The following is a 19,088-nucleotide window of genomic DNA, read 5'->3' on the forward strand; positions in this document are numbered from 1 at the left end:
TAGACAAAAAAACTGTTGTAGTATTCACAAAGCCAGGCAATATCCAGTCTTTCACAAGAGTTTTTCTCCTGAGAATTCCTGACAATAGCATTTTATATAAATGCAGATAAGCCTTGCAAAGTACCTGAACTTTAGGTTTATCTGAATCAAAACATGTCCAAACTACTGGCATTCAGTCCCACTAGTTAGTATTTGTTACGCACACGCCTCTCCAAAAGAAGGTACCAGTGGCTGTATTTGCTGCCCTCCTTACCTCAGCTTCTCAGAGGGGACGGGAAGAGCTGACAAGTCCTTCCAGAGTCAGTGTCACCTTAAGCACATGAAGCATCTGGAGCAATAAGGAGAAAAAACTCTTACAGCACCCTCCTCTTCCAGTCCCTGGCCAGCATTCCCATGACATTATGCTCAGTAACTCACATGCATCCCTAAATTTAGCTTCCACTCAATGCTGGCGCAGTAGCAGACTGGCCTTGCCAGGTCTGTTTTCAAGTGCTGCATTGTTAGCATGTTTATGCTATCTCCCCTCCCCCTGTCATTCAAGAATTAGCTGTCCCATGACAATAACACAAAGATGTTGTCAAAACTGGTAAAGGTAATTCAGAAACACGTCTTGCTTGGTCTCTGTTGAATCTTACTTGGATTTCCACCAGTGTCCTCAGTCTCTCAACACTTATTGAGAAATAAGTAACTTAATCTCATGTTTCTTTCCTTGAGGGCTGTTCTCTTTGCTCCAGCCACTCAAGCAAATTATTCTTTGCTGCTTCCTTATTTTCCCCTTTGGATAAATTATATATGTGAATTTCCCACTCAGCACATCACTGCTTTAATTCACACTTCTTATTCTCACTGGTTTCCTCCTTGTACTACATAAAGTCCAGTTTTGAGTACAGTCTACAGAAAAAAACTTGGATTAACTCGAAGTACATTGCTTGTCTGGCTGACCCATTCTGTCATCTTGTACTCTGCCATCTCCATATATCCCTCTTTCATCCTTGTAAATGCATTGCAGGCTTTTGAAGGTGAGGTCTTTTTGTATGCATCTCTGGCAGCCTGTATGTGAAAAAGTGATCCAGCACTAGTGCTTCTGGTGATAAATATCATTAATTACAATATTAAAAGGCAGTAACAATAACAATACATTTTTCAATTCTCAATTGCACTTGAATTCCATACTGTAGTCAACCCTGAATCATCAAAACTCCTTGTGTTTCCTTGTGTAACCCACTGTTCATGCATATTATGATCACACTCATGGACATTTGTAGTCCTGCTACTGTTCGTAGCTGAAAAAAATAAGAACTTTCAATTAACAGATGGGGTTCATATTTTACAATGCAAAAGATCTGCCAAAGTTCCTATTTAATTATTTGCTCTACCTCTTCATTTAACTGTGTGTACATCTGGAGAAAACTCACTGCATTTGCTGCTTCAAAAGTGACAATATTGGTTGGTGTTAAATATACACTTAATACACAAGAATCTAAATGTGAGCTACTCAAATTGAGAGGAAATAAATTTATTCAGAAAATGGGATTGCTTCCTTAAATTACAAGTAACTCATTCTGAAATACCCATTTACCATTCTGATTTACATAAACTTTTGTCAGTAGTACCTGTAAGGGACATCAGTGGGGTGAGATGCAGCTGAGATGTGAACGGAAGCCTTGTAACTTTTTCTCACACTTGACCAAGAATGGATATCTTGCATTGGGCAGTGCTGATGGGAAATAGGTGCCACAGTCCTCTCATACCTCTATGTAATCATCCTTTAGAAAATTCATAACAAATATAGATGTCTCTAGGCTCACTGGACACACTGAATATTGCAGCTTAAGAGCTTGATGGAGACAATTCTGTCAGTGGAATTAATTGGTGGAATGGCTTAGCAATAGAAACTCTTCAGGCAGGGATGTATCTCCTTGTGTTTTAGGCTGCTTGCAGTAAAAATTCCTGCTACTTCTGTATATCCCCCATACAAAGCTTCATTCCTTAAAGCTCCATGTCTCAGCTTGTGACTCTCAAGATGCACATGGCTCTGAACCTTGCTATGAAAGCAGACTTAGGGCTTTGCTGGGCACCAGAAGTATGCTACAGATTCACAGGCAGAAATGTGCCTCTGATTAAAAAGAATCTTGTTGATTGCAAGAATCTTTGGCTTACAAATTATTCCTTTGAATTACCTAGCACTAGGAGTATAAGGAAGTAAAAAAAATAATCTAACTGTAAGAGTGGAGCTGTTGACAGATACCCCAGAACTGAGGTACTCAGGAAAAAATGGAAATCACAGAAGTACCAGCAGCATTCCAGTCTTTAGTTACTAGGAGTAAAAGCTAGTGGAAGGAAGACAATTAGAAGGAAGTGGTGTGTTTTTTTTTTTCTGATAGTAGCTGATAGACTTGATAGGTTTAACAGTTTTGGTTAAATCAAGCAGAGTAAACAATTACACATTTTAGAAATTGGAAGAGTTGTACATTACATGTGAAAATGAATCACTAAGAAGTCCTAAATGGCACAGGACAATAGAGCTGTGGAACAGCTTGTGTGTAGTCTGAGGCTGAAGAGTCTTCCATTTTGAGGATGCAGCCGCAGTCCCTACATGAGCCTCTGGAACAGCATGTTAAAGTGTGAGAGAGACTCCTGAGAACCCCATTGATAGGCAATAGCAAGAATATTCAAATACACAAACAAATGAAGCTCCAGACAAGCTTGTAAAGGACGAGCATTACTCTGATACCCTCTCTCTAAGAGCATAAGGAACCTGAGTGTCATAAAGCACGCTCATGACACAAAGTAACTCGTAGCATGAAGTGCAGCACACTGAGGCTTTCAGCAGGGAGAATTCAGCACACAAAACACTGGGAGAAATATTCTGTAAAACACATGCAAGGGTTTTCTGCTTGATTTTGTTGAGACTTTAACCAGGGATGTGCATTGAAGAAACTGACTTAAAAAGAATAACTGGAACACATCAATATGATACTTAATATTAAACACTATTTTAGAAAAAAAATCATGCATGATTTGGGGAGACACTGAATCTTGGTAAATACATTACTTCCATGATAGACAAAATAACTTTATTTATGAAACCACTACAGAAAGGCTGTGAAATTAATGTACTTATTAAAATATCAATTTTTCTATCAAATATACAGATATTTTATTTTTGTTTAGGAAGCACATTGTGAGGTATTTAATTTTATTTTTTTTTTCCATTCCCTGTTTGTCTGTATTTTTTCTTGCAGAAGAAAAGTCTATTGTGGTAGCTAGAGAAGTGAAAAGTAAGTTTCTTCATTTTTCTTTTATCTTCATGTTAATTTATGGAAGGGATAATATTATATTTGCTTCTTGGATCTGCTGACTTCAGAAAATCTTCCTATAACTTAAATATTCTTGCAGTAAAGACTCGTGCTTACAGGCTTGTGGTCCTGTGTTTGCGCCATTTTATAAGGTAATAAAACTTGGTTTCTTACCCACATTCATTACAGTAAAACATCACAAAAAAGAAAACTACAGTATCTTTTACTACATCAACACCCAAAGCCACACAGTACAAACTGTAGATAACAAATTTAGCATTTGGTGGATGAATAATGGACAAAAAATTTTAGATTAGTTATTCTTGTGGTCTTGTTTTCTTATCCATCAAAACAGGGATCCATTTCCCAAAGGAAATATAAGAATTAGAGCTTTCTCATTTCCTTTACTGTACTCTCAATTTTGTAATTAATAACGTTAATGAAATAAGTAATTAAACTGCTGTAGCTTTTTGGGAAAAAAAAAAAAAAAAAGGCAAAAAAGTCCTTATTTCTACTATTACCCAATTAATTGACAAAATAGTCACACACCCTTTTAAAAGAACAAGTCATGTTCTTTTGTAGATGATACTTTGACTGTAGTTCTCCAATAGGAGAAGTCTTGTAAGTTTCAAAGGTTGAATCCATAAAAAGGGTTATAAAGCCATATTATTTTTACAGGCTTCTTGGGGCATTCTGCACTTATTCCCAAGTGTCACTTGCAAGTTTTGCTGCCATTTAGTCAATTTCTAGAAAATAAGCTGAACAGATACATGGTTTCTGAATCACCACAGTAAACTCCTAGTTGCACAAGGTTAATGGGCATAATTTCTTGAATTAGTACTTAAGTACTTATCTGCTGTACACACGGGTTCCAGTTCTATCTTTAGTTCCACATCCACTCTGAGTATTATGCTGTATTTCTGAGGTATTGATAGTAAACTCCTAAATAAATGACCAGCTTATCAAATCTAGAGCCTACTACAGTTATTCAAGGATTCCCATACCAGATATATATACGTGCTTATACATGGCTATATATGTGTATCTGTATGTAAAAATAGTCAGATGAAGTTCTATTTCCTTTTTTTTTTAGAGAGAAATGAAGAAAAGAAAAGGACTGATATAAAGAGGGCTTCAACTGGAATTAAGAAGAAAGGTATGGTTTGGGAATGTTCCGTATTTGCCTCATTAAACTTTTCACTCCCACTGCTGGCTCAATTCCCATCACTGCTTAGTCACTCTTTGCATGTAATGACTTCTTCAGTATTTAATGCCTGATGTGTTCACTGTCCAAACTGCAAAACCTTTATATCAACCCAAATACAATTTTGGATCATTCATTCCCAGGAAACATCTAAAAGGCCTTACTTTCATGGAAAATATTTATGTCATTCATTATTTATTAATGTTCTCATTGCTACTGGAGATTAAGCTAAAAGGTACCACATTCATGCACTGATGATTTTTGCCTAGCCTTTGATGAATTATTAAGGGTCAAAATCATCCACAGTTGATGCATACTGATTAATTTTCCTTTTCAGCTGATTGCTCTGTCGCTAGTTCAGTTCAAGTGCTACAAGGGAGTAATCTGAACTAAACTCCCAAATAAGTCATATTTTTTATAAGATGTGCCCACCAGGACTTGGCTGACTAGATATTTGAGTGTATGATTCAGAGATCTAGCATGTGAAATTACTTTCTTTAAATTTTAGAAAAAGAAGGAAAAAAAGAGAAAACTGATGAGAAGACAGCTGTCTCTGAAATTAAAAAAGCAGGTAAGAAATTGAAGTGTCTTTCCCTGCAGTAGATATCTGCCTATTAATTGTAAGCACTTTCAGGTTTCAAGCATTTAAGATAGAGGTGTACGTAATTCATTATCATTTCAGAATCCAAGATGGATATACAAAGAAGGATTTATTTATTTATATCAACTGTTTACATTATATGTTTACAGGTAGTATTTATGCAAATTACATTATGCATATATGCATGTGGAGATACAATGTAATTTTCAGTTCTGTGAGCCTGGGATTTTTTAAAAAAACATTATAAACACTGTTTTCTCTTATCCACTAAATAAGAGCATAAGTACATGGCATGGAAAGATTGAATAGAGTGCATAGAATTTTGCATTAATTATTTCATAAATTCAGTCCATTTTCAGTAATAAATAGAAATTTCAACATATCAAACCACTTAATGGGGTAAAAACCAAAAAAAACAAACAAAATATCTTTCTGAGGCTTTAACCATGCCCACAAAATAGTTGTTTAAAATGTTTCAGTCAGTGAATGGCCTGAATATAATTTCTTGTGTTTCATGACATTGAGCATAAAAAGATAATTTTTTCAATAAGATTAGGAATCATAATTCTGATATTGTCTACAGTAAAATAGATGTAACTTTTCTTTCCCATTATTTGACTAAATTTACGAGTATGTTTAATGCACACATGCATACATATCTCCGTGAGTGACACAGTCTGTGAAACTGTCTCATTAAAATCAGGTAACATTAAAATCCAGGAGAAATTAAATGGCCAGTCCAACAGTTTGGTCATAATCTTAATATTTTGGAACACTTGTTCTGCCTTCTGCTTTGTCAGACACTTTCGTGTAACCTGCTATGAGTCATCAAGTAGTCAGATGTACCTTTCTGTAGACTAGAGTAATGCCTAAAACCACAGAGAAAGGTTTTTAATAGGATTGAAAAATTCAGGGCTATGGTTACTATACCCTTAAGGCAAGCCCTGTGCTCTGTTATCTAATTATTCAAATCTGTTGAATTTTATCAAAAGCTGGAAGGATATATGTATATAATGGTTTACTAACATTGTGGATTACATATGCAGATTTCAATATGCAACTGGCTTTTTTGTCATACATGGTCCACATAAGTTTTCCTATTCAAGTGTTTACAGATGGAAGTAAAAAGGTTAATTTATGTTTGGTACTGTATAGAAATACACATAATGACACAGACTACCTTGGAGTACTACTATCTTGGTAGCCCCATATTTAAATATGCTTCAGTCTTTTATAGTGGAGAGGGGCACACTAGGGAAGAGATGAGGATGAAAGTGAATATTATTTTCCAAGTTGCATATTTAAATGTATAAACACAAATTCAAAAAGAAAATAAGATGACAATTCAAATATCTTTTCTAATTTTATTCTGATTCTAAGCTTGTATTTCACTTGAGAATACAGACTTGTAAAAAGATTACATTTTATGGCAGAGCTGCTGCATAAAGTTATTAATATGTTCATCTTCACAAGCTGTTGCTAAATCCAGTGAGTCATCCTACCAAAGCTAGAAAGACACAAATTAGACAAACCAAGACATCCACATATTTCTGTCCCTTTTATTAGCTCTGTAGGTTGCTGTATTTTGAAGAGTTTACTAGCCTTTGTGTAAGAGGATAGTAATCCATAATATATTCTAGCTACACATGTTGCCGTTATTCCTTATTCAGCTTGCTCTTTGAATGCAGTGTACTTTCTAGCTTTGATTGACAGCACCTACTGTTATCCTTAAAAGGTTTTAAGCCTGAAATAATTGCCACATTTGATCAACAAAACAGTAGTGCATAGTCCAGTTTTTAAATGAGGCACCTCAGTGTCTGATAGTATACACAATATTTGGGCATACACAGCAAATGAACCTCAGAGCACTTGAATCAGCAGATGAGTATCCAAAAGCAACAGTGTAAGAAAAGCTTCCAGTTTTCTTGCCTTTTCCCATTAAAAGGCTAGGCAGAGGCTACTGTATTAAAAATAAACTCCTTATCCTGGTTTCCAAATCCTCTCATTACTTCTGGATGCCTCTGATTTTGTCTCTCATTTTTCTTCCCCTAACCTTTGCAATCCTTGAAGCTGAGGTGCATGCAGGCTGTGCTGTCCCCTCACTGCCACCCGCACCCACCCTGTGCCAGCAAGCAGCTCATTCTGCCAGAAGCTGGCTGCCTGGTACCCCGCTCCCATAGCTGCTCCTCTTCTGCACCGTCCCTCCTCCCTGAAGGCTCATCTCTGACAGGAGGCCCATTAACCAAGCTTTTCCCACGGAGGAATGGAGGTGTGTACAGGCTGCCAGGTGCAAGGGAGAGAAAGAGGAGGAGATGCTCTGCAAGCACTAGGTGATGAAAACATCTCTGAAATCATGCTCTGAGAGTGGCACTTCCTTCTATTCCTCTCCATATCTCTTTCTTTAACAAGGCATCCTTGTGATTGCAAATACTGAATATTTTTGCTGATTAATATTTTATATTAGCTCTTTTGTCCAGGAGACAATTTAATTTCTAGCCTTACCAGAATGAAGGTTTTTTTATTGCTCTCCATTAACTGCACCCACGTGAAGTATTTGTTTATTTGCATGCCAGCTCAAGCTTTCTCCACTCTCGATTCCTCTCTCTCCCCCTTTCTCTTTCTGCTGCTGCAGAGAAGCAAGAGTCATCTAATGTGAAATGTTCTCAGTCTTTAATACAGAGTGAACTGAATAATTCTTAATTAGCTTTTAAAAATGCATTGTAGATAAAACCACATTAATCCTCTGACCCTCATCTTGTACAAAAACATTGTGCTAATTGTACTGAAAAATAGATAATTCCATTGTTACAAACTCAGAGGCCTTGCTTAAACAAACATAATTGTCTGACACAAGGGTATGGTGCAGTCACACTTCAAAACATTTTACAAAAATCTATCTAGTGCTATGCTGGTTATAGAAGGAGCTGCATCTCCACATCTCTGTAAGGGACTTGCTGAGCCTTGGCAAAGAGAAGCCTTTGACAGACTGTCCTAAAGCACTCAGTGGTTGGGACACATGGGCTCAGAGGGGTCCAGCTTGCCATCTGACTGAGAAAGGGGACCCTCTTTGTTAAAGCTTTGGTGTCCAGCCCTACATGAAGAGATTGGTGCTTTCAGGTACTCATATTTTGCTTGGAGAATGTTTCCTGATAGTCCCTTTCTCAAAGTCTCAGCAGTCCAGAGTTCCTCTGCTCCTTCTTGCATCAGCTTTCCTCAAAATTTATTATGTTTGGCACACAGCCTTTGTCTTTAAATTTGATTGCTGCAAACTCCTCTTCCACTTTGTTTTGCTTCTAACAAAAATAATGTAGGTAATAAATGAGCTTATAAAGCAATGAAAATGTCAGCCTGGATCATCACACCATTTTCTAACTAAAACTCTGCTCAGCTGCCATTGATGATCTTGCCTTCCTGTTATTGCTGCATAATTTCAAATAATAATGGTAATAAAAAAAATAGGTATTGTGCAGCATTTTTTATAGTAAATCTTAGAATGACTTTAGAAAGATAACCAGTGCTTTTTCCTCCACTTTCCACACAGGGAAATTCAGGTATAGACATGTCATGGAGGACAGTTGTCCACAGGGCTTATTTTATATATATATATATATATATATATATTCTGAACACCAAACTAATTTTAGCTAGATTAATGATCTTAAATTTCTAGACTCTTTCATTATTTCCCTAATGAAGAAACAGGGAAACCAACAAATACAAATGATGTTTAGGAAGAAAATATTTTTGCTTAAAAATGTAAGGCCTAATGAGCTGGACAAGTGTTCAAGAATCTCCCTCTGACCCATGTCTCAAAGCACCACAACACTACACCTTTTAAACTCCTCCGGATGGTGACTCAACCACTTCCTCGGGCAGCCTTTTACAGTGCCTGACAGCCCTTTCAGTGAATAAATTTTTCTTAACATCTGATCTAAACCTCCACTGGCACAACTTGAGGTCATTTCCTCTTGTTCTATTGTTTGCTACTTGGGAGAAGAACCTGACCCCCACTTACTTCCTTTCAGGTAGTTGTAGAGAGCTATAAGGTCACCTCTCAGCCTCATTTTTTCCAGGCTAAACATCCCCAGTTCCCTCACACTCTCCTCATAAGACTTGTGTCCCAGGCCCTTCACCAGCTTTGTTGCCCTTCTTGAGACATGCTCTAGCATTTCACTGTCCTTCTTGTAGTGAGGTGCTCAAAACTGAGCACAGTATTTGAGATGTGGCCTCTTCAGTACTGAGTACAGAGGCACTTCCCTACTACTGCTGGCCACACAATTCTTGATGCAGGCCAGGATGCTGTTGGCCTTCCTGGCCACCTGGATGGCTCATATTCAGCCAGCTATTGACCAACACCCCCAGGTCCTTTTCTTCTGGGCAGCTTTCCAGCCATTCATGCCCAAGCCTGTAGCATTGCCTGGGGTTGCTATGACTCAAGCACAGGACCCAGCACTTGGTGTTGGTTGAACCTCCTACAAGTGGCCTTGGCCTGTCTATTGGTCCTTCTGTAAAGACTTCCCACCCTCAAGCAGATCAACACTGCCACCCAATTTGGTGTTGTCAGCAAACTTCTGGAGGGTGCACTTGATCCCCTCATCCTGATTACTGATAAAGTTATGACTATGATAAAAATATATCTATGGTGCATAATGCCATGCGATGTTTCACACCATGTAATGTTACCAGAAGAGGGGAGTGGTGATGTCTCTCCAGATACCAAAGTAAATCTTTACCTCCCGAATAGGAAAAGTCTCAGTGAGTTTAATGTTACAAACACTGAGGTGCATTTTAATGACGTCACTGTAACAAGTGAACTCACTTAGCAGTCATGAAAAAAACCCATAAAAGTTAATCTTGGATATAAACATGGAAAATATAATGACTGTCACAGAACTCAGTTAACCAGGTTAGTTTTGCTAGTCTGTCATCCAGTGAGATCATGTAGCTGGGGGAAAGTCTATGTTTTACTATGTTACAGTAGACACAGCAGAGTGGAGGTGATCTGGCAAGAGCAAACAAGACCTACTAGGTCACAGTGATTTTTTTTGCACAGGTTAATCACAGATGAATTTTTACCAGCTGCTCTTGCTTTGCTTTTAGAGCCAGTCTTTGTAATTTGCAAAAAAAGAGCAATGAATAGGACATGGAGAGAAAAGACCATTTTATACACCAACAGTATGTTCTTTGTTACTGTGCTCTATACAGACACGAAGGCAAATTTCTCTGCTCATTTTTAAATTCCTGATCTGAAAAACATAAAAAAAAATATCTAATTTTGTGACTTCATGTGCTCAACGTTACCCTTCCAGTCTTGGTATTAATCCTTCCATTACAATAAGAGAACAACTACTGACACCTGGTGGCAAATTATATTTTTCTCTCATTCTGTATGCATGGGGTTTTTTCAAATGTGGCTATTTAAAGAGTTTGCTGATGAAATGATGAACCCATTTTTTTTGCACCATGCTCCTTACCCTATTATTTCATGGCTATAAATTTGTTACAATGTGATCCAAATGTGACACCATTCTTAGAGGAAATATTTTGGTGTTTTCAGCACTACCAGAAAAGTAAAAATTATATAAAATGTATCTTATGACATAAGTTCATACATACAAAAACCACATGTTTAACATATCCACTGATCTAGAGGACTACATGCATACCACACTGCTTAAAATCCTTTGGGTGAATACATCTGCAATGGATTGAACACTTTAATCTGGGATCTAAATGTTGATCCCATATTTTTTCTGATGAGCAAGTGGATTGGCTTTGTACAGATTCGTAGGAAGACATCTCTGTTCTCTCAGGAGCAGATTTTGAAACTTCTGAAAAACTCCCCTGCCCACTCCCAGGAATGTATTCCCAGATAGGAAATAACTGACATGCTGACAGCTTTCTGCAGCCCAGTTTGGGCACTGCCATGTGTCTCATGTTCCCTTATGTGGTAGATGTTACAGGATAGATATCAGCAGATGGGAGGGTAGTGGGTACTTTCAGAAGAACCCCAACGTCAGGTCTGCCAGAGCCAGTGAGGTATAGAGGCTGTCTCAATTTAGGCTGCTTACAAGGGCAAAAAGGAATTGAGAGGCCAGACCAGGTGAGCCCATCATATTTTGAAAGCTGTTGGTCACACAAAAAACTAAACCATATTTATTCACAATTTTTCTGGTAGCTTACTACACAAAGCATGAGGGAAAGGTATAAACTACAGTGGTGAGGGGTGCATATATACATGCTGTTGTGCATTTTGGATTAGCCAGGCCTGTTTTCAGAGTGGCTGCTAGAATATGTAGAAGGCAGGAATTTTAAGGGTAGAACTCTGACTGTTTCTTTGGTTTGGGTTGTTTTGTTGTGGGTTTTTTCAATGAGAAAAAGACAATGCAGTAGGTTGACCCCGACCAACAGTTAAAGACCTACAGAGCTTCTTGCTCACTCTTTACCCATCTGTGAAATGGGGAAGAGAATAGGGAGACTGAAAGGGAGAAAACAGTGGTTTGAGCTTAGTAAGTGAAGGAAAGAGGAAAGATGCACTGGCAAGCATTCACCACCTCCCACAAGCAGACCAATGACCAACCAATCTGAGCCACAACCACCCTTCCCCCTGTTCTTCCTCTACTCTCAATTTTTATTGCTGTGATATTATATAGTAGGGAACATACCTCTGGAGAATCTGGGTCACCTGTCCTCCCAGTTGTGTCCCCTCCCAGCCTCTTCTCAGCTTAGTGGACCAGATAGAGCAGGAGAAAGATAAAGCCATGATGTTATGAAACCACTGTTCAGTAATAGCCAAAACACTGGTTTGATAACTTCTGAGCCACAGATTCAAAATACAGCACCATACAAGCTGCTATGAAGAAAATTAACTCCAACCCAGCTAGAGTTTAGAGAGATTAAGAGGAGAAACAAATGTAAAAAAAAGTAACAGAAATAATAAATAATTCGTTGTGTGGTGCCTTCTCATGCAGATAAAATGATTGTATAAAAGCAGGAATCAAGGGAGCATGGTGTGTTATGAGTTGAGAGCAAGTTTTGGCATCTGTTAAAGCATACACACACCAAAAAAAAATAAATTATGGACCTCAGAACTGTGTGATCCTTCTCTAGGATATTACTTATCAATATTGTCATGACAGCTTTCTCTGCTAGACTGTTTGTCTCCTTGTATGTTTCTGTAGGACAATGGCTTGCCTTGCTATGTGTTTGTACAACCCTTACTGCTGACTCTATCTCTGGTCTCAACTATTATTTCAATTGGTAATATTATTATATGAATCAATGACTATCCATCAAAGCCTATAAAAAGCATCCAGTTTTCCCAGCTGGCTGACTGGAGCTTCAGGTTTCATTTCCTGTACTGCAGGCTGATTCATTTCTGACTAATGACTCGCTCATGACACTGTCATGCATGTCAGGTCCATCATGATTTTTCCCTCTTGTACTCCTCCTCTCCTGGATCCTATTCCTAACTCACCTCCTGTTTCCTGACATTTTTACATGAGTAGATGATTCTGCTTTCAGACAAATTATACACCTAGTTCTCCACATTGTTTGTATTTACTAAGCCAAAGAAATGCTAGATTAGGATTCCTGCACAGTTACCAGCAGGTGATGTTATTCACTCTTGTTTCACAGAAAGTAGAGATGGAAATGACCTACTAGGTCATCTAATCCTTCCCTCTGGCAATGCAGGATAATTCTGTATAGAATATCTTTAAGTACTTTATCCAGTTTAGTTTTAAATGTCTGAAGTAACTAGCCCTCCATCAATTCCCACAGAAGATTATTCTACAACATAATAGATCTCACAGTTAAGAAGTGTTTCATTCCAGTCTGTCTAAATTTTCCCTTGCTTAATTTTATCCCATTACTCAGAGTTATATTCTCTCATGACACCCAAATATAGTCTTTCTAACCCCAGGGCCCAATTCCCTACCGTCTCATGTGTTATATTGCCACTTACATTTACATCCGGAAAGTGGCCTTAAAACTGACAAGGTGAATGGTAAGTTAAGGTTGATGCTTTTCCATACAATAAGAGATTATAAACCTCACAACAGGGAGCACAGACCATGGCCACCAATCACCTGTGTACAAGGCACTTGCAGAGACTGGGACTTGCATGTTGATTAGGTGTCCAAATTGGAGAAAAACCAGAAAAAAGTCACTCAGGTTATTTACAAATTAAGGATATTCTTCACAGAATGCAACAGAGTATTCTATTCATCTCTTCAGAATGAGGTGACTTTGTTATTGTGGATACTAAGTACCTTCACAGAAGAAGAAAATATTCTGGTTACTATAGCTCTCTTTAATCTAGTAGTAAGAGTTTAACAAGAATGAATGGCTGGAAGCTGGAGCTAACTGAATTCAGACTGAAAATGAGGAACATGTTCTTAACACTAAGAGTGATGAACTACCACAGCATAGGGTGGATATTGCTTTCCCTGATGTCTGCAGAAGATTATTGTTTACCTAGTGGAAGATACACATCAGCTGAAAAGGTGCCTAGTTGAAATACAGGACTCTCTGACATCCAAGTGTCAGACTAGATAATCTGATGGTGTGTTCTAACCTTGAACATTATGGAGGAATATCCTCAGAGATACACATGATAAGCTAAAAGACAATGCAGTGGAGAGTCAGTTCAAGAATGCAGCCAGAGACAACTGTCTTGCAGGTTCATTGGAAAAATGGAAATTCCTTTCTGCATTATTTTTGTAAATCTTTGTAAGCTGAAAGATTGACTGGTAGTCATCCTCTAAGTATTCAGTCTTCTGTGGAAAAAACAAAACCCTGCTTTTCTAACATATTTTCAGAAAACATCCAGAGATAGAGATGGCTATTCACAAGACATCAAATTGTATCTCACCAAACAGATAAAAAGAAAAAAAATGGGGCCATAGTGAGGGACAAGGAAAAATATCCAGCAGAGCAGAGATGCAAACACAGCAGAAAAGCAATTCTCATGGTCTCCATGTTTCTGGCTATTAAGGGAGTCTGTTCCTGAAACAAGACAAAAGGCAGCTTAAATATGTTCTGCACTGCTGTTCAAAGCACCCAGTGGACTTTGAATTCTGTTCTTCAGCAGCAGCAGTGATTGACACAAAGATTTCAAAGATATTTATGTTCCTAAAGATGTAGCATGGCGCCCGATGGAATTTACAAGCACACCAAAGTAGGCCAGACACAAAACACCCACTGATTTTCTGTGAGAACTGAGCTCCTAAACACCTCTACCACTTTTGGAAAGAGTACAGAGGCTGGAAAGTCACTGTGGAGTTTCTGCAAATATTGTGCATTATTGCCTGATGAAATAGTTCCTCAGCTGCCAATCATGTTGTTATTCATACCAAGAGCAAACCAAACATTTATGCCCTTCCAGGACATGGGTAGGGTTCAGTGTTCAAAAGGCAGAAATTAGGTGAAATGCAAAGAGGTAAATAGTTAGAAATGAGGTTTTCTTGCCTTCTCCTTGCCTCTCCCTCACCTCACAGTAACAGTCTCAACATAAGACTGACTTTCTGTTGCAATTGATGCAGCAACTCTGGGCTAGAAGACTGACTTCATGTGGTATGTATCAGCTTTAGAGTAAACTGTCTCCCTTTTCCATCCTCGGCCACCTCCATGTGTTGTGCAAAAAAAAAAAACAACAAAAACAAAACAACTGTAGAAGAGAAAGTGGTGAATATCCACTTACTGAGGTGCCTGCTCTGTCTGTGAAATGTTAATAGCAGATGAACAACCTTCCAGAACCTTTCAGTGGTCTGTTTGCTAACTGTTTTGAGTTGAGAGTTTTCAAGATTATGCTGAATATTGCTCAACCCAGACCCATTTCTTTGTGTTGCTTCTTTTCCAACTTTGACAGCACAAAGCAAGGAGTGATGTGAGAAAGGCAAATGGTAAATGGTTGTGGTAAGATCTGGTTAGCAAAGAATTAGAAATGTCAATCCTTTAATAAATACAGAGGAAAACTAGGAGGCTTGGGCTTTACACTATAATAACTTTTGTCATGACCTGGGGAGACAATCTTCCGTGGGCAAAGGAGAAGAATCATTTTAGTTTCTGACAAGCAATCTCTTGTAAGTCTTACAGAGAAACTTTTGTGGAAATGTGATCCTAGAAATAATTAAGCTTGAAGGTGATACATATTCAATCTAAAGACCACACAGGTAAGCAAATAATCAGTTTGCCTTTGGACTTTCAGATATTTAGAATGAAGTACCTGTGCTGTGCAAGCAGCTGGGTGGCATAACTTTAATTAAAGAATCTAATTTATTGCTTTAACCCTGTTTATTTTGGTCTGGGGATTAATGTAATGTTTATTTTTCCAGTCACATCCAGAAATAACAGGATTAGAATATGCCTAAGCTTCAAACAACAGAAAGTTAATCTTTTTAATGAAGGAAAACAGTTCTGTGCCCTCAAAATAAGATGTACATCTGAGTCAGCAGGCCTGATATTTAGGACAATTATTCTATGTGAAGCATAGATGCATAGATACAACAGGCAGGTTGCAATGACATACCAATGTAGTGCTATCTATTTCCTGTTGTAGCTCAATCAACAAGCTGAAGGCTTGACCCAGAGCTAAATAAAGTCAGTAGGAATCTTCACAGTTTTGGATCAAGCTGGTTTTCTTTCTTTCTTTTTGCTTTACACTTCAAAAGAAAAAGTACATTTTTCATTTACCTTAAATGAAGTTTTAAAAGCTTTCACTACATTTAATGAACAGATGAAGACTTTCACGTCACTTATTTGAAAGCATAATTCAGTCTTTTGGATGCCTTTCCCCTAGAAAGGTTCATGGAGGTATTCTTGACTTATAGTAGGGCATCCTTTACACTTTACTCTTAGTTACAATTGTTTAACCTTTTAGTAAATGTTCCAAACGTCTATGCTTCTTCTCTCAGTAATTTTCTAAGAAGCAGAGCCAACTTTATGGGTTTGCTATGCTTAACTCTGAGAGACTAAGTCAAATGAAATGTTATTGAAGGATTAGGATAAAAGAACTGGCAGATATTGTTAAACGGAAGGGCCATACATAGCTGTGGCTGTAAGTGCATTGATTTTTAGTTTGATTCTGCATGAGGTTGCTTCTTCATAGATTTTGCTTCACTTACAGGGGTGTAATTGGAGTTATAAAGATGAACGGAAGGACATTACATACTTCAAGATTTCACTTTTTACAAAGTGAGAATGCTGGCTGCCTCTGTGTTCAGAAGTACAAATAATATCTTCACCATAGTGATAATGTCTACAGATATCAGCTGTTCATCCACCAATCCAACTGAAAGAAGGAAAAGTAAACATGTTGAGAAGTACAGAAAGAGATATCACAAGAGCACACAGCATACATACAGTTGACAAGTCCGATTCTGACTGTAAAAAAAATACCCTCTCGTGAATCATTCAAAAAATATTGGTGCTGAGCTTTCTTAAGAAAACTGTAGAGAGAGTATATCCCCTATGCTGTTTGAAGAAAAGGTAAAAAATGCTGACAAACCTTTTCAGCAGTTATAATATTTACACTAATTCAAAAGAACATTTACTCCAGGATAATATCTGATTCTTAAAATGTTAGGAATTGATGATATTACCTGTGTTTGCTACACCAAAAAAAAAAAAACACCACTGCTTTTTCCCTCAATGACTGCAGCTTCTGTAATTAACTGCACTTATAACTTCCTGTGTGTGGATGACTGATCTTGCATCGTGCTCCAGTTTTGTTTTTTTAAACCATTCTTGATGAATGCAGAAGGCAAGAGAACATGTTTCCACCTGCTCTGCAGTGGGGAAGACTGAATCCATTTCAGCAAATATAAAATAGCAATGAGAAACCACTAATTAGTAGGACCATGAATCACTGGTACAGCTGAGTTTGGTTGTTCACAAAGTGCAGGCTGTTTCTTACAACAAGTGTAGCTGAATCACTTCTTTGCTCACAGCTCTCTACTTGCTTTATTTTTTACTCTATCAAGTGATTTTTTTTTATTTATTTATCTTTGGAAATGTGTTTATGGTGGCATTTAGTATTCAGCCATGTGCTTTGCCACAAAGCTTTCTGGGCAGCTACATGGACTAGGCTGCTACCCATTTCTGAGGCTGCTCTGGCCTTGAAGGCCCTCTGTGCCTGCACAGAAGACAGAGCTCCTTTGTCAATCGTGAGGGACATGGTGGTGTGAGGAGATGGTGGAGTGGGGATGCAAGACATGCAAGGGCTGCTGATAAGAAGGGACTTGGAGACACCAAAGAAATTAAGAACTGATCAATAAGCTTTCTACTCTGAGTGGAGAGGAAATGTAGGTGATGGTAACGAAAGAGTGGAAGGACAAGCTTAAATACTTTTCCTGCTTTAATAGAAATTTTCATTTCATTGAAATTTTCTATTGTAGTTCACAAGAGAAGAGTGTTTGTAGTAAGTTAACTCTTTTTCCTAGTCCAACGTTTGTTATCAATACCTTTTGAGAACTGTTTCTTATAGTCCAGTCTCATGCTGTTTGAGGAAACAAGATTTTACTTTCCAGTTGCTCCATTTACTCCCATTTTCATCCAGCATTAGAAATGTTATCTGCAGTTTACCCCCACTTTGTGTCCTAGAGCCTGGAGAGATTTAAATGCAAAACCTGCAGTCTGACGTTCAAGGCTTACTGGTCTCTACCACTAAATTTCTCTGTTATTCCCAAATTATTCTCCAAAGACTCTACTTAAACTCTGGTCAGGAAGTTTAGTGCTGTTACCAAATGGGTCAGGGAACATCTCTGAAGTGGCAATGGTGCAGTACCTTGCTTTTCCTCAAGCACATCTGCAGCCTCACTGGTGCAGTGAGATGCCTTTCTCATGCTAACCAAGAAATGACAGTTTGGAAAGGCAAGAGCAGTTTTTGTCAGTAGTTGTCGCAGAGCATATGGCAATATCATGCTCAGTGATTAAGACGGGGAACAAAATCAAGTGTTGGTCCAAACACAGAATTTTCCGTGTGGGAGAAATGTTGGCATTTCTGAACAGCTCTTTTATGCCAGTGCCAAATTTTAGAGTTTTGGGAAAGGATGTTGAAAATTGAGTCTCACATTCAGTTGAGCAGCCTTGTTAGATCTTAAGCCCACTGAAAAGAAGAAATATTTTTTTAACTCGATGTAATATTAATTTTTTAAAATCTTAATAGAAAGTGTAGGCACTCTGATAAAATGTCCTCATATGTGGACATCTGCTGTTTCAGAAGTGACGGGAAAAAAAAAAAAAGCTTCCAAAAGCTTTGAGATGTTGTGAGATGATAATTACTTCATTAATGGCATACAGTTAGGGTAAAATTATCAAAAATAGTATTAATTAAAAAACAACTGAGCAACAAATTCTAAAAGACAGTTCAGAATTGAACACTTTTCAGAATGTTGTAATATTAGTTAAAATCAATATTATTTTGTAGAAATAACTTTTAAGAACTCCACATAGATAAAAAAAAGAAATGCTAGACAACAGTTTATTTCAATAAGAGGTTTGAAAATGGTTGTTTAATTACTATATGTTCAATAGCAGGTAATTCTTCATTGTGAATAGCTATCTGCTCTTTTGACACTGTAAATCATATTAATTGCAAATCTTGCTACTTAATAAATTGTTTTAAAATTCTGGTACATCTGCTAGCTTGGGAGCAGACTGTACTGAGACTCGTCTCTAGGCAACTTTAATTATGTTTTTCATTCACATGATGGAAAATCTCAGCCATCAGATGCCACCTGCTATCATTTTTATTTCCACTCTTGTGAACTCTCACTCAGGGCAGCAAAGGGAACACTAGCTTTCGTACTAGTAAGGTGCATTGTCTTAAAAACCTGTACTGTCGTATTGCACTTGCAAAACCAGAACCAAGCTCCTAAACGTGCTCTTGACTGTGTTTTGGTCAAGAAGCCTTTTTTTTTTTTGCCCTGGAGAACCAGCACAATTTTGACTTCAATACGTCAGAAAGTATCTTCAACACAAC

At 37.8% G+C, this 19,088-nt stretch overlaps 1 protein-coding gene across 17 annotated transcripts in view; it reads left to right on the forward strand.

The window, feature by feature from the left end:
- TRDN (triadin) overlaps positions 1-19,088 on the forward strand; it is a 239,479-nt gene that overhangs the window by 113,961 nt on the left and 106,430 nt on the right. For all 17 annotated transcript variants that reach the window (XM_051616090.1, XM_051616102.1, XM_051616086.1 and 14 more), the window contains 3 exons: positions 3,246-3,281; positions 4,393-4,455; positions 5,012-5,074. In XM_051616090.1, the coding sequence (XP_051472050.1) occupies positions 3,246-3,281; positions 4,393-4,455; positions 5,012-5,074 (162 nt within the window). The remainder of the gene's footprint in view (positions 1-3,245; positions 3,282-4,392; positions 4,456-5,011; positions 5,075-19,088) is intronic.

Source organism: Apus apus, chromosome 3, assembly GCF_020740795.1.
Source record: "Apus apus isolate bApuApu2 chromosome 3, bApuApu2.pri.cur, whole genome shotgun sequence".
Classification (NCBI taxonomy): Eukaryota; Metazoa; Chordata; class Aves; order Apodiformes; family Apodidae; genus Apus; species Apus apus.